Source organism: Neopsephotus bourkii, unplaced genomic scaffold (genome assembly GCF_033783945.1).
Source record: "Neopsephotus bourkii isolate Nb327-2 ecotype Australia unplaced genomic scaffold, CSIRO-AGI_Nbou_v1 NB_1132, whole genome shotgun sequence".
Taxonomy (NCBI): Eukaryota; Metazoa; Chordata; class Aves; order Psittaciformes; family Psittacidae; genus Neopsephotus; species Neopsephotus bourkii.
Genome location: NW_026901618.1, coordinates 2,086,569 through 2,103,010, shown reverse-complemented (window position 1 = coordinate 2,103,010; position 16,442 = coordinate 2,086,569). Strand labels below are relative to the sequence as shown.

Below are 16,442 nucleotides of genomic sequence, written 5' to 3'. Positions count from 1 at the left end.
ACTTTTCACCTTTGGCACAGTTTCCCCAGCTGGCAACCTCAAGTCTTTTAGAGACTAGTTGAAACAGGTTCTTGTCAGGCATTCATATTCTTGAGGGAAAAGGGTCCCTGATTTTAAACAATGTGTTTCAGTTACCTATTCTATTCTGGGTTATAGTTTAACCACAAGAGTAGCAAGAACAAGAACATACCTGTTCCCTACACTAAGTTAAGACAATCAATACATAGTTTGAAGAAAACTCTTAACCTTCCCCTTAGTTCGTTACTATTCCTTGCGTCATAGGTTCGTATGGAGATTATTTTTTAACACTACTAATAACTCTAAGAAAACTCCTTCTGGTTGAAACCTACACACACTTTTCAAGCATCCTGGAAAAGAGCAGTCAACTTCCAGAATGCCTTTATAGTGATAGTTTCAACAAAGTACATTTCCCCTGAGTACCCACCAGCAGAGTCTCAGTGTGCTGGGTGTTTGCTCACTGCTCTAACTCTATATTGCAGCCATATTACATGTTTTCTCATGTTAAGCTGGTAAGAAGAAGCTGCAAGAATTCCTCCCTTGCAGAAATTCTTTGATCCCAGTGCTAGATGCACCAAAGCAAAAGCCACAGGGTTTAGAAAATTTATGAAAGACTAATGGAGTCTCATTCTTGGAAATACTTACAGGAAGATTTGTTGTGTATGGGAAGTCTCATGCCTCAACAAATGAAACTGTAGAGAGAAGCCTGATCACATACTCAAAATGCCCCACAACATATAGTGATTTCAGCAGAACAACACGTAATTATGACTGCTGTGCTTTGCATTTCCAGACATTTTTAATAAGCTTCCCACAGTTCTGCTCTGTCAATTAGACTCAGTTTCACCTAGTTCAGTCTGAACAATAAGTGAGTTTCCTATTGGTAAAAAAAGTTTGTACTCACCCATTTCCACTAGCGTGTGTCAGCAGTTAGTTCTTATTGAGAACAGGGCTATGAGAAGTAAGTTCATTGTTGATTAACCTGAACACAGCATTTTTCATTGTCCATCGCTCCATGTCAGGAACATCTATTTCCATCCATTCTATAATTATTTTTCAATTTTAAAAAATCACCATTAGTGCATCATCCTTTAATCTTTCTGAAAGACAGTGGGCAGGTCACTCAAGGCAAAGTTCTAATTGACTGCCAGGTTTTCTTATTCAGACGGGGTATTCAAACCATATGCAAAGGAGCATGGGAAATGTCTGTCTCAAAGAAAGGAAGCTGACAAATAGGCCAACATTAATTTAAACTCACTGAAGATGTCTTTAAAAATAGCTGTCTGCAGTTACAGAGTGCTACACCTCCCTCATTTATTTGCCTTCTCTCTGCAATATAAACCTAATTGCAGAGATGATCTATTCAGCACAACATAATTTAAAACTAACAGATTATGTTGTAGAGTTTTAAAAAAGTCTCTGGGGTTTACTGTGCTGCTGCTGGCTCCTACAAGTCTTCAGAAGAGGATCATTCATACTAACACTGCTAAGAGGTGAAAAATTGGTCAGTCCTGATTTCTGCTTGGCACACTGCTGTCTCCAGTTCATTTTCATTAGCTGCACTTGGACTACAAATGAATCACAACAGATATTAAATACTAAATCCTTCAGGCATATGCTGAGTCACTGGCTGTGGGCCAGAGCATCAGACCCACTACATCAAACTGACATGTTCTGCCAGCATTTATCATGTTGTGTAATTCCATTGTATTATGACCTGTCTGAGCAAAGGTAAAGAATTAATCATTGTGATCAAGCTAAAGAAATGTAAACCTTTGATTCCAGATACTGCTAATTGAAACATACTTTTAAAAACTCAGAAGAGTCAGAAGAAGTTAACAAACATTGTTTCAGTAATTGTATTGTTTCAACTAATTTATGTATGCATTTGTAGAATGTATATATATTACACATAGGAAGAAACTCAGGAAGGTAGTTTGTGGGACAACTCCTTCCCTGTGTTGTCTAAGGATTAGGTACAAAAGACGAGAAAATAAGTAGGCTCACAGACCAAATTATCTGACCTACCATTCTCCAACAGTATACCCTCATAGTCAACATGATCTTTTCAGTACTTAACAATCAATATAATAGCCAAATTACTCTTCATGGGGCCCTCTATCAGGGACCCAAGATACTTACAAACGGCTGAAACACCTCAGTTTATGAACGTGTTCTGCTCAGTTCACAAACCCAGTTCTCTCCTCCCATCCAGCAGCACTGTGGTAATGTGCACCAGATGCACAGGCAGCGAGTCCTTGGTATTCAAACCACATCTTTGGCAAAGAGACTCGTTTTCTGTCTTGTGTGCTGGATCTCCAGTTTTCATCTTTTCCTTTTTATCCTGCTGTGGCACTGTTCTCTGCTCTGTAACTCAGCTATCTGACCACTTGTTCTGCCATGTGGTCAGACACTCAGCAACTGCAATTGACTGTTTTGGCAAGCTCGAAAACATTCCTTCTCTTCAAATGAATATTGTTGATCGTACATTAGCCAGACCATAGTGACCACACTTCAGTAACAAGGTCTTCCTTCTTTTTGGACACATGGGAATACTGCCACTGTGTTGATACTTGTACCTTCTGAGTGCATTAAGAACAGCACACGGGCTATAGGAGCAAGAGTCAGTGCATTTCTGAAAGTTCTGAAAGCTGTAACCATGTAGCTCTGTGATACAGCAGTACCATTGCCAACAACAGGCCATAAGCTTTGCACTGCATTTGCAAGGCTTTAGGCCTGAGGCTTGTCAGCTGTGCTCTGTCTGAAAATATCTTTGTTTTACTTGGTGTAGCTGTGTTTGCAATTACTCTAACTGACTTGTGTACATCTAATTTACTTTGCTTTTGTTTATCTTTGTACAACCATAGTTTTATATAAAGAGTAAAAAGCAGTCTGTGAATGAGTACTTATGACTAACATAATGTAGGATAAAGAGATATCAGCCTGGTCCTATAGTAGAGGCTTTAAGAAGTGGAGACACAGAATGTGGTATGTAGGGGTACGGGTAAGGGAGGATAGAGATGAGACACAGACTTAGCAGCAGTGACTATAAACAACTGAACCATGATCAATAACAAAATGCAGACAAAGCTGGGTTTAGAGGTAGCTAGGAGAACAAAGGAGCAGTATCCAGTACATGTAAAATGCACCATACATTATAAATCCAGGTATATCATGGAGCTGCAGACCAATGAAGTAATGGCAAAGGTGTAAAGTGTATCAGTAAATGTATAAAAATGACACAAGAGAGAAGGAACCTTTTTATTTCTGCAACAGACTAGTGATGTTTCTTGAATTAGACTACTAAGATTTCAACTAGATTAACTTCAAAAATCATGGATATATATTTTAGACATATACACACATATATATATATAAATGTGTGCTTCCTCTTTGTCTGTAATCAAGATTTTGAATGTGGCAGACTACTGATGCCATCGTTCATGGCTAAGTCTCACTGTTATGGCTAAATGCTATCCATGTTTGCTTACATTGCACCAATGGAGATGGAGGCAGATAAAAGACAGAAGCTCTAGTAAGTCTAAATTTTAAGCAAAACAGAAGAACTCTAGTTACAGCTTAATTCAGGGAACACGTCCTGACTGGCAGAAATGATAAACGTAGGTCAAAATATGACAATGAACAATCAGTTCAAATATGGAAAGAAAACCTAAATAGATGTAATTTTTTAGTTTGGTAGGAAATTTGAGGACTTAAAATGTCAAATAATTTACAATTACTAGTTTTCTTATCACAATTATCATCACCTCCTGTTGAGCAGAGTTGAACAGAGAGCTTTGACATGATTTAGCTTCCTGCAGGTCAAGAAACAAAATGAATTAGAGGACTTTTCTTTCAAATTGCTGTTGTCCAACAAGGCAACTTGAACAATTAAACTTTCTGTTGAGAAGTTTTTAAATTCAAATGCATGGTGAATTCATACAGTCAAACCCAAACATTCTGAAGCAGTTTCCTATTTTCACATCTGAAATGCAATCAGAACTGCCAGTTCTCCCTAAAAGCAGGACAGAATTCATACATGCTAAAACTGTGTATATTATTCAGTTTGGGAAGTCAATGCTTGATGCTTTTTTTTCAGGTTTAGCAAGGAATTTTGTTGGCCTTTCTTCTTTAACTAATGTAATTATGTAAGTTCATGAATTAATTGTCAAGTTTCTTGATATGAAATAACAATAATCAGCCAATAAGACTACTATAGTTATAATGACTAAAATTAATATTCATTAAATACATTATTCTGTGACTTTAAATAGGAATTCCCTTATGGAATAAAACTAATAATTTGATCCAATGTCAACACTGGATTATTTGGGGATATGACAGGAGACTGGGAAATGATTCAGACAGAGCAAAACATATGTAAATCAGGCTACAGAATACACACAGGGTGTATTCTCCTGAGAAAGTACTTGCAATTGCAAATAATCAAAAGTTAGCTGCAGTTCAGTACAGTGTTTCAACATTGTTAGTACCATACTTTGCAGAGTCCTTTTTAATTAGCTATATAATAAGTACAGCTATGCCCATTTCTCTGATTTTTGCACAGGTTACATTAAAGAATACAAGCATACAAGAAAAAAAGATACACACCTTAAAAGATATGATTTATGCACTGGACCAGAATTCAGGAGTTGTAGGTCTCATTCTCCAGTTTGCTGAGGATTTGCTGAATGATATTGGGCAACTTATTTGTTTCTGTGTTTGCCTAAATATTGTTTCTCTATAGTGTCTATACAGAATTTAGCCATACAGACATTATACATGACAGAACTAGCTCATGTTCCTTTTCATACCATGCAAAACACTATGGATGCAGATCTTAGTGAAGAACAGATATGTACTATGCTATAAACTGCTTAACAACTTAGATAATGAATTCTCTGAGGCAGTTAATTGCCTTACATCGAAAGTTTGTCATCTCTTTCCTACAACAGTCAACATGTCAGTTCCATTGCAGCCAGAGAAAGGAAAAAAACCTAAAAACATACTAGTGAACCCCAGGAAAGAAACAGAAATTATCTCTAATTTTCTGCTTTGATTTGCCTTGGTGGTGTACATGCCACCACCCACACCTCAGCTTGTAGTTACTGGAGAAAAGTATGCCCTCCTGTGCCAGTCACTAGCTAGTATTCCACTTTTCACAGTTCTTCAAGCACAAAATCTGCTTTAAAGTTAACAGCACTAAAAATACATCAAGAGAAACACAATGGGAATAATTAATTATACTTTATTTCTCAACAACAATAATGCTATCAAATACGAATGAACATTAAACAGATACAGACAAAAAATAAACAATGATACTTCAAAACACACTTGAAATAAGGTCCAAATTATTTCTAAGGCATCTAATACACTCTGACAATTTAGAATTATAAGATATTTCTGCAAAAAGATATTAAAATAGTTTACGTGTAGGTTGTTTTTTCATTACTTTAATGGAAAATTATTATGAGAATTCATATGCAATTTGAGTAGAACAAACATGTCAAGCTTTAATTTAAATAAAGTCTTTTTGAATAAAATATCAGTGTAATCAGTTCCATTGGCAGCCATATACAGCATGGAATTACTTTATAATTCAACAGATTTAACCATACTGCATTCCCTTTCTCCTTTCTAACAAAGCAGATGTCTCTGAACTAGTATAGGAATTGATTTTTAGCGGTAACACTGCAGGAAATGCATCATCTATGGTGATTCATGGTGGAAACCATAGCTACCTGCAGGTGGTACCTTAGAATCATGTGTCTTGACCCTTAACAGACCTTTGCTATCACTACTGTACCATTGTATAGAAGCAGAGACAGCACCTGATGACTTTTTAAATTACACATATGTGAAAAGAGGATATATTTTTGATTTTTAGTTTTTTACACTGCCCACTGGGCCTTTTTTCACTGCTTCACAATTCAGGATGTTGAAGTCACACCTGAAATCTTGAAATAATACAACTGAATTGTTAGGAAATGAATTCAGTTACTTATAGCTACTTATAGTGACAAACCAACCACTGGAAAAACAAAACAAAACAAAACAAACCTTTGCCATAGGTATGCCAGAGCACACAACATACATCTGTATCAACTTACTTATGAGTAATCATGGATGAACATAATGTTAATCATTTTCTGCATAGGAGAGCTATATCACCAAGTGCATTCTGGTTGTTTTCAACAGTTACGACTGCCAAAGTATCGACTGTAGAGAAAATCCTTTATACTTAATCAGTATTCCTTACTAAACTGTAGGCAAAAAAAATAGCTTCTCTGGTACTGCAGTGAGACATCTTTATCAATATTTGATAAATTACGAAATTCTGGAAGTGCTTTTAAGCACTACAGCTTTGACTAGCAGCAAAGCATGTATTTTATTTATTTAGTCTGTTAAATACTAAATGAATGTGTATATATAGATGTATATAAATGTACATGACACATTTTATATACACCAATCTACACAATATATGCCTAAAGATAGACATATAATACAGGCATTTTGAAATAGCAGTAAAATTAGCTGGTTTTAAAATAACAAGAATTTTAGAAGCTATGCTGGATATAAATAATGACTATTAACATGGAGCACCAGCATTAGAATTTGTTACTATCCAAATAGAGAGAAATTCCTTCTAAATATTAAAATTGTGATGTTGTTTTTTAATCCTGGTACAGTGAACCTGCATACATTTTCTTTCTGGCCATATTACAAAGCTCTTTTTCTTCCCACAGAAGACATACATGGATATAAATAAGGTTACAGGCTTTCAACTATCATTCCAGAAAACCTGACTATGCAACAATTATTTTAAAATATTAACAAAAATAGAAGATATGTACTGTTGGGAACTGAGTTTTTCTCTTATAGGATAAACCTTCCCAATATTCCCTGTAAAGTGTTTATATTGTAAACAGATCAAAAGTTAAGAATATCATCCTGAAATATCACTCAAGGTCCCTTGAAGCTGTCCAACATTGGCATTCCATCTGGATGCTATTTAATGAGCCAAAATTGTCCCTTTGGTAATCAGATAGCCCCAGGTGAAGTACAGGCAGGTTGATTTCATTAGGAACGGTTCTGAACCTTCTGTTCAGAATTACAAGTTTTCTTCTTTTGCTTGATAGTTCTTTGTTCCCCTTGAACAGTAGAGATACCTGCAAGGGGGAGGGTGTAGGGATGGAAGGGTGGAGACGGGGAGATGGGAAGAAATCCACAGTTAGTATGTGTTGGAAGTAAGAATTCCCCGTTATTCACAGTCACCAGGTATGGAATCAATCTTTGTGCTATCAGCAGAAAGCTGGCATACAAGGATGATGTAGAAACCAAGGAAATTCAGAAGTCTATCAAAAGAAATGTTTTACATCAGGGTTTACAACAGAGTTTGATGCAGAAATCTCTGGGTGAAATTCTATCATTCATGATACACACAGGGAATTAATTTGTCTAATGATCCTCTCGAACAAGATTTATGGACTAATCTGCATTGCGCACAAATAGAATTAGAGCAGCAAAGATCTCCCACAGCTGGTCAATGAGCCCTGAACGCAACATAATGTATTTGTGGGTCAGCTTTAACTTATGTAGCTGATGTATATCCAGAGATATCAGCACTATGAAGAACTACTTCTGTCTTTAACATCACTTCTTTCTCCCTTTCTAATTCCTTTCTAGCCTGCAAGAAAAGTGGCACAGAAAGTGATGGAGATGCTTCTGTCAGCTTGTGAACATTTTCTCATAATCAAGTCATTGTTACGATTATTCTATGAAAATATGATGTAAAGACTTTTTTTCATAATCATTGCTATGAGAAAGTAAAACAGGTGTTTATTTTTTGTCTCAAAACTCCACAGTCTCCATTCCAAGAGTCAGACTTTTCCAAAATTTTCCCTGGCTACATGTATATGATATGTATAAGCCAGATATCCAAAGCCCTTTCAAACATTCCTTTATACACATAGTCCCTCAGGAAGCACAGTGTTATTTTGATTACTGAAGTACTGACAGACATTAAAGTACTCCAGTAATAAGGAAAGGAAAAATATGAAAAGTAATTTGTAGTTTTGCATACACACTTCAACACATGTGGAACCAATCAACCAAAATAGTCTGAAGGCTGACAGCAAACTATCATTCAGCCCCATATATGTTGACAACATAATCCTTAATGGGGCACTGTACCTGTGCAAAAAATTGAATCATAGAATGGTTTAGGTTGGAAAGGACCTTTCATCATGTAGTCCAATCCTCCCGCTACAGGCAAGGACACTTTCCACTGGACCAGGTTGCTCAAAGCCCCATCCAGCCTGACCTTAAACACTGCCAGGAAAGGGCATCTACAGCTTCTCAGGAAAACCTGTTCCAGTATTTTACCACTCTCATAGTAAAAAGCTCATTCCTTATGTCCAAACGAAATTTAACCACTTTATGTTTAAAACCATTGCCCCTTGTGCTGTCACTTGTGCTGTACCCTGGCAAAAAATATCTCTTCCATCTTTCTTATAAACCCCCTTTAAGTACTAAAAGGCTGCAATAAGATCTCCCTTGAGCCTTCTGTTCTCCCGGTTGAACAAGTCCAACTCTCTCAGCCTTTCTTCCTAGCAGACATGATCCAGCCCTCTGATCATCTTCTGTGGCCTTCCTTTGGACTCATTCTAATTGGTTCACATCTTTCTTGTAGTTTCTGGAATCCAGATCTGGATGCAGTACTCCAGGTGAGATCTCATGCAAGCAGAATAGAGTGGGAGAATCACCTCCTTTGAACTGCTGGTCACACTTCTTTTGATGCAGCCCAGGCTACAAGTGCTGGCCTCTACATTGCTTGCTCATGTCTGATTTTTCACTCACCAGTATCACCTAGTCTTTTTTGGAAGTGCTGCTCTCAATCCCTTTATCCCTCAGGGTGTATGTGAAATAGACTGACTGCAGGGGGGGACTGCACTGACGCAGATGCAGGACCTTACATTTGGCCTGTTGAACTTCATGATATTCAACAGAGTACACAACATACAGTCCTCAAGCCTGTCAATGTCTCTCTGCATAGAAATCCTTTGTATGGCCCCAGTTTGTGAACACTGAGGTGAATCTTGTCTTCAATTTCTTCAAAAACTGTCAAATTGTCTTTCACTTAGCCTAAGCGTTCCCAAAATTCCTTTTAACAGCATCTTGCTGTGACACAGAAAGCTATTATGCTCTTCTCAGTTAAACTGCCTTAGCTGGACCAAACCATTGAAGACTCAAACAAAATAAAGAAAAATTCCTCTTTACTTCAACTCAAAGTGTTTAGTTTACAGCAGCTGTATAAGATACTGGTCTGACAGCACAAGAATGATTCCAGACTGCAGTGAGCTTTCTGAACCACTGTGAGTAGGAATGTTCCTTCTTATTTGGTATTATTTGACAGACTTAATCTATGCTCTATACAAGAACTCTGTCAAGCAGACATCTCAGACACACAGAAGTCAGTCTCAAAGTAAATCTTTACCTCACCTGGTAGGAAGACCTGCATCAGAACTGCAAGAGGAAACACATCTTATCTTAGCCAAACAAGTCTGTGATGACAGATGCTTCTACTCAAAGATGTGAAGCTCATATAAGAATGTCTGAGATCAGGGCATGTGATCTCTGCAAGGGATCAGAGCCATCTGCCTAGTGTTGAAAACAGTCACTGTCACAGTCCAAATGCTGACAGACAGCTTCATAAACATGCACTTTTTCTGCAGACAGTGTGGACTTCAGGCATTTCCACTGTCAGGACACCACTTAATTTTCTGTATTCATCACTGAACTGTGCCAATGACTCAATACCTACCAGTAAGCCAAAATTCAGGCCAGATGCTCCTTCATTGTTTCCAACGAGAGGTGAAATGCACCTTTCCATATACCTCATCGCTGAAGAGAATCTTCAGCTGAGGGGAGAGGATCTGCATCAATGACAGTCCTACAACAGATTACTTTGGTACTTGCACCAGATGGATCTCTGGATCACTTCTCTGTTCTGCACAAGGCAATGTCATGAAGTACAGCCAGGTTCTACATCTAATACCTAGCAGGCCTGATGCTAGCCAAATCTAGTCATCTTGAGGCTGACTAACTGCTAGAGGGACAAACAGTTTTGGCTATAGTTCGTATCATTCTGATTCACTGGAAAAAATGCTTAAGAAAAAACCAGAAAAGACTGACTTACTAATCAAAGTGGGAAAAGTTTTTTCATGGAATTGTAAGATCAGGAAAATGCACATCCTTTTTCTGTGTCATGAGATTACTGGCCATCCCTGAAGTGACCATAACATTCCTGCAAGTCTCTTAAAATCAGTTAGCTAATAAGTTTTTCACACCTGGCCATCTGATTTTGACATGCACAGCGGCTAATACCTTAGTATCTAAGTCATACATTTTTTCCCAGTTTTAAGTCATTATTTCCCTAGAGATCCACTGTGCCATTAACAGGAAGTCTGTTCATGTTGCTTCTCCATTTTCCCTTTTCTGTAAAAGACTTGGGAAAGGTAGGCCAATACAGCCTCTTAGTGGAAGGACAGCTAACTCAAAAGATGTAATGACTGCTGATCTGTGGTAATAGGGCAGTATTCTTACAGTGCTACACAGATCCTCAGCTGATAGCCATCAGAACTGCAGGTGGGAAGATTGAAGGCTAATGCAGCTATGGACGTTTAAGTAAAATAAAGTACTTTGGCAGACTTTTCTAGCTCCCTGGGGAGAAGTACAAGTCAACAGAATGCTGGTATGTCTTTAATAAGCATTGCTGGCCAAAACAATCTTCTTTCCTATGTGCGAGATATAAGAAGTAAGAATCAACATAGACAACTATTTGGAAGAAGAAAACAATTAACAGAAAATGCCAATTAACATTAGCAGGAAGTGGTGCCAGAATGGAATAAAAAGTAGAGGAGTGTCTTAAATTACCTAAATATCACGAAATCGAAAAAAACTACTTAAGATTCCAGGAGCACTGGAGCTTTGTACTTTCATCTACTGTTTAGTCTGGTATGCTCTACAACACTAAAAAACACTATAACTAAGCTAAATACAAATTTTAATCCATTAATCATCTAACATAATTAGAGAGGTGCATTAATGGTGAAGAATACATGGATAACATGGTAAGAATTTGTGCATAGAAAATGCTCCATTAATGCGTCCCTGTTTCCAAATGATGAGCCCACTGACCACAGACCCAATACAAATGAGGGTTGACCCAGAGTCAAAATTCAGAATTTGCTATCATTCCTGAGCTATATTGTCCTTCTTTAAATAATAGCTCAAGCTATTCTTTGAGTAGTTAAACAAATAGCTATCATTAGAGCCAGACTTGACAGTTTTCCTCTTCATGAAATAGCTCTACCTACACGAATGATTGCTTCTCTAATTCTAAAACCACAATAACAATGGAAAAGACTGCATTGAGCAAAGTTACAAAAATGTGTCAAAATGTTAATATATGCATTTGATTGTGAAGGCTGTTTCCTTCTATTTTTACTTGCATTGCAACCATTTTTTTTCTACAGAACTAATGTCGAAACAACATTTCTTTCATTTTGGATAGTTAAAATTATTCATAGTAGTTTGTATAATGCTATGTTTTGGATTAGTGATGAAAACAGTGTTGATAACACACCAGTGTTTTAGTTATTGCTTAGCACTGCTTATATAGCATCAAAGCCTTTTTTGCATTTCACACTGCCCATCAGTGAGTAGGCTTGAGGTGTACAGGAAGCTGGGAGGGGACACAGCAGGGACAGATGACTCCAACTGACTAAAGGCATATTCCATACTGTAGGACAGCAGTAAAAGCTGGGGGAAGAAGGAAGGGAGGCAAGGGAGATATTTGGAATAATGGCATTTATCTTCCAAAGTAACAAGTGTGATGGAGCCCTGCTTTCCTGGAACTGGCTAAGCATTTACTTGCTAATGGGAAGTAGCAAATGAATTCCTTGCTTTGCTCTGCTTGCGTGTGCAGCTTTTGCTTTACTTATAAAACTGTCTTCATCTCAAGCCACTTTTTACCCTTCTGATTCTCTCCCCCATCCCACTGCAGGGGAGTGAACAAGTGGCCATGTTGTCCTGAGCTGCCTACTGAATTTAAACCATGACAGAGCTACAGCACTCAGCTGAACATAACTCCTGTCTCTGACCATTGCTATTTTTGTTTATTTAGAACTAATGTTTTTGATGCACCCAAGTTTCTACTTGGATCAAGTCTCTTAATACAATTTCTTAAAAATAGATTTCTGCATCAATTTTGATATTACATGTCTACTTCAATATAAAACCCTGATGAACGTTTGAAACCAGTATCCATTGTCCTATATACAAATAGGCTCAAAATCAAGGATCTTGCCTTTCATGCAGTGTAATATTAAACCAGAAGGAGAAAAAAAAAGAAAGAGTGGCATAATGGATGTGAACAGAATAATTCTGAAACATTACAGAGGTATTTTTATGCATGTTTACCAAATTTCTGTGTAAATAAGTAATACAATTGGAATGCTGAATAATTTTAGGAGATTAGTGATAAACGGGCATAAGTTGCTTATTCAAGATAAAGCTGAGGGTCATTATCCTCAGCTGGTCATTAATGCCCATGAAATTACTGGACTTGAGGTATTAATTACTATTATAATGAAGATGGGGAAGAAAAAAAGCAGCATGACATTTTTCTTATGAAGCTGTCTCAGTTTCTAAAGAATTCATGTTTCAGCACCCAAACAAGTTGCTTGAATCATTTTTAACCCTTTCTACAGTTTATTCATCCTACGACAATTTTCATGTCATCACCTCACTTAAGGTTTGGTTTCCCATCTTGTATTCCTTGCACAGCAAGGGCAACAGCAATGGAAAGGAAAGAAAATGCACACAAATTCCCCAAAATGGAAAATGAACAAAAAATGTTTTCAGAATGTTTTCTCTATGAAGTGTGCTACACAAAGAGGTAGTAGACTGCATTATTATGTTATACATTATCTAGCTGTTCATGCTGCATTTAACAGTGCTTTTAGCAATAGTATACATCCCATGTCATTGCTTAGCAGCTATGTAATTCTTTCTTCAAAACAGATTCATCCTTTAGCCTTACAACATACGGAACTATACTCTTACGTCAACTTAATCAGACATTATAAAGAATGCTGTACTAAAATGAAGAAACACCTTTAAAAACTTGCATTTTCACAAATTAAGTTTGCGCATTCTCAGGACTTTTGAGCCTTTGAAGACTCAGTTTGCTTTTTTTTTTTTTTTTTGTAGTTCTATTAGAAGAGCTAGAAACTTATTATGCACAGACAGGAAGGCAACTTGTTTCCTGCTAGAAACACCATCATCCTGATTCCACTGTGAAAGACTCACACATGCCTCATCATTACAACTTCCTATCTTTGAAACTGAAAAAACTCAACCTAAACTAAAAGCTTTTTAAAATAAGAAAGTTTAAAAATAGGTGTATTGCCCTATATGTTGCTAAAGCAAACAACATACAGCTATCCACTGCTCCTAGTACTTTTTTCTAAAGCTTTTCTCTGAACACGTTTATAAGGGGATGCCAGGAAAACTACAGGATGCAGAGTTTCTGCTGGAAAATTTGCAGTTGCTTCTGAAATGCTTCACTGTGTACAAAGGAGAGGAAGTAGAGCAAGGCTCAAAACAGTTTAGGCAAGAATGAATGACAGAATATTGCTCTGAGGGCTGCAAACCAAATTCTGTTTGGTGGAATAAAACCAGAAAATGGTGGACACTGATAAGTGACTTGCAGTGCAGCTTGAGTGTGATTTGCCCTTCTAGCTTGCTTAATCTGTTTGGATAGTTTGAGGCAAAACCTAATGAAGCATGTCTGCCAGCCAAACGAATCATTCAGTACTGGACAGCTGTCAAAACTGGACTGTTTAGCTATTTGGAGAGAGTGAGAAGCAAAAAAAAAAAAAGGAGTAAAATTACTTAAGTTCTAAAAGCTCTGAATGGCCTTCAGCAAAGCATATCATAGCAAAAATGGCAAGTCCTCTGGAAATAGGCAAGTTTTTGACAGCCAAGGCCGAAGCATGATCTGTCAATTTTCTGGAAGAAAAGGGAAAATAGTAAGTTATTTGGGAGTAGGTCCTTGTCTAGAATAGAAGCAATGTAATAGTGACAGAGGAACCACAGATAGTCATGCATCATGGCAGGTAATAGGATTCAAAGTATAGTGAAAAATCAAGTTGCTCGTGACAGACCAACGACTAGGTTGCTGTATGGCTGTTTCGTATCTGCCAACTAGCATGCCAGAACATGCTAGAGTAGTGACATACGTGCAGTAGAGTGGGTGAAAGTCTACAGCAACAGCTGTTATGTGCACCTATTAACAATTCTGAGCAAGAAGAAAAAGAAAAATCAGATCTAGTCAACATACTTTTTTAAGGAGATTCGTACCTATGAGATTTCACTCCATTCTTTTCAGCCACTCTAAAATAAGTTTTGCCTTTGTCGCGGTTTAAGCCCAGCCAGTAACTCAGAACCATGCAGCTGCTCGCTCACTCCCCCCGCCCACTTCTTCCTCTCCTGGCTCCCAGAGGGATAGGGGGGAGAATCGAAAGAATGTAACTCCCGCAGGTTGAGATAAAAACACTCCAGTAACTAAGGTATAACACAAACCACTGCTGCTACCACTAATAATGATAAGGGAAATAACAAGGGAAGAGAATACAACTGCTCACCACCTGCCAACTGATACCCAGCCCAAGCAGAGATCTAGCCCTTCCAGGTAACTGCCCCCAGTTTATATACTGGGCATGACATGCTGTGGTATGGAATACCTCTTTGGTCAGTTTGGGTCAGGTGTCCTGTCTCTGCTTCCTCCTGGCTTCCCCTCCTCCCTGGCAGAGCATGAGATTCAGAAAGTCCTTAGTCAGAGTAAACATGACTTAGCAACAGCTAAAAACATCGGTGTTACCAGCAGTGTTCCCAGGCTGAAAGTCAAAAACAGCACTGGAACACAGGAGAAAAATGACTGCTACTGCTGAACCCAGGACACTTTGCTACAAGGCTCATGAATAAAGCACATATCAGCACTGACTGTGGATAACAGCGCTGCTGAAGAAGTTGCATGACTCGGGAAACACAATGTGAATTTCAATGTTCCTATGCTCCTGGGAAAACCAAATATGTAGTGCATCCACCATTATGAAGAAGGATGCTAACTATCCACTGGCTTTCTCCAGAATGTATGAGTGGGAATGTACTGTTTGCTGCTTTTTTCCATTCCCTTCTACAGGACAAACATAGCATGGAGAAGAACACCTTATCACAGAAGAACACACTGTCACCCCGTGTAGCTATAAAGAGCATTCTCTTACGTCTCCTCTAAAATAATTTTTTAAAAAAGCAGGAAAATAACTTAAGGCTCTACAGAACAACTACTCTGCAGGGAATACCAGCACAGCAGAAAAATAAGTAGTCCTGAATAAATCAGTAAAAGCAGAATGCTAGTTATTTTACTGCTGTTGGTCTCATGCTTTTCTGTGGCATTCCTATGCTACATGTTAAAGCACTAGCATATTTGTCTACAAACTTTGAGCATTCTTTATATTTCAGCAATAACATTTACAGCAATAGGACAGGGGGAAATGGAATAAAGCTGAACTAGGGGAAGTTCAGATTGGACATTAGGAAAAAGTTCTGCAGACCATTTCCTGAGAGGGTGGTCAGTCACTGGAACAGGCTCTGCAGGTGAGTAGTCACGCCACCAAGCTCATCAGAGTTCAAGGAGCATCTAGATGACAGTCTTAGTCACATGGTTTAGTTTTAGGTACCTATGCGAGGAGCAGGGAGTGAGACTCAATGGTCCTTATTGGGTCGCTTCAACTTCAGGTACACTGACTCTATGATTTCCATTAATAAAAAGCTTATTTTCATAGTCGTTTGTGTAAAATACTCAAGTCCATATTCAGCATACACTTGATTCATTACAGTTAATTGCAATAAGATGCTTTTTGTTGCTTGATGTTAAAAGTGAGAGCTTTTTCCTCTTTTTCTCATAAATTGTGTGATATTTCTTCTACAGCATCAAATCTTGGGAGCTTCTGATTAGGATGAAAATTTAAAATACTTGAAAACACTTATAAAGAAATCTGTTAGACCTCAGAGCTGCAAAAGTGATTTGTAAACCTGATTCAAGTATACCCTGAGGTTTAAAGAGTGAATTATTATTTTATTGTGGGAGTGGTTAATCATGATTTTTCAATACTTACAGCTGGCAGCAAGACACTTGTAAGCTGGAATTCCAATTTTGAGAAGGAATAAAAATACTATATATAATAAATAAAAATATTCAGGCTAATAAAATAAAAATATTCAGGGCAATATTTGAAACTAATCAAGCTAGAGTCAATCCATACCGAAAAGTCTGCAAAGAGAATAAATAA

The 16,442-nt window shown here is 37.7% G+C and overlaps 1 protein-coding gene across 3 annotated transcripts in view; it reads right to left on the bottom strand.

Moving 5' to 3' along the window:
- LOC133217306 (peptide-N(4)-(N-acetyl-beta-glucosaminyl)asparagine amidase-like) overlaps positions 1-16,442 on the bottom strand; it is a 452,245-nt gene that overhangs the window by 344,472 nt on the left and 91,331 nt on the right. The window contains exon 36 of one of the 3 annotated variants that reach the window (XM_061362667.1): positions 7,210-11,347. The exons of the other annotated variants lie outside the window; for them this stretch is intronic. Within the exon in view, the coding sequence (XP_061218651.1) occupies positions 11,278-11,347 (70 nt within the window). The 3' untranslated portion in view covers positions 7,210-11,277. Of the gene's footprint in view, positions 1-7,209; positions 11,348-16,442 lie in introns of those variants that run through there. 3 annotated transcript variants of the gene reach the window in all.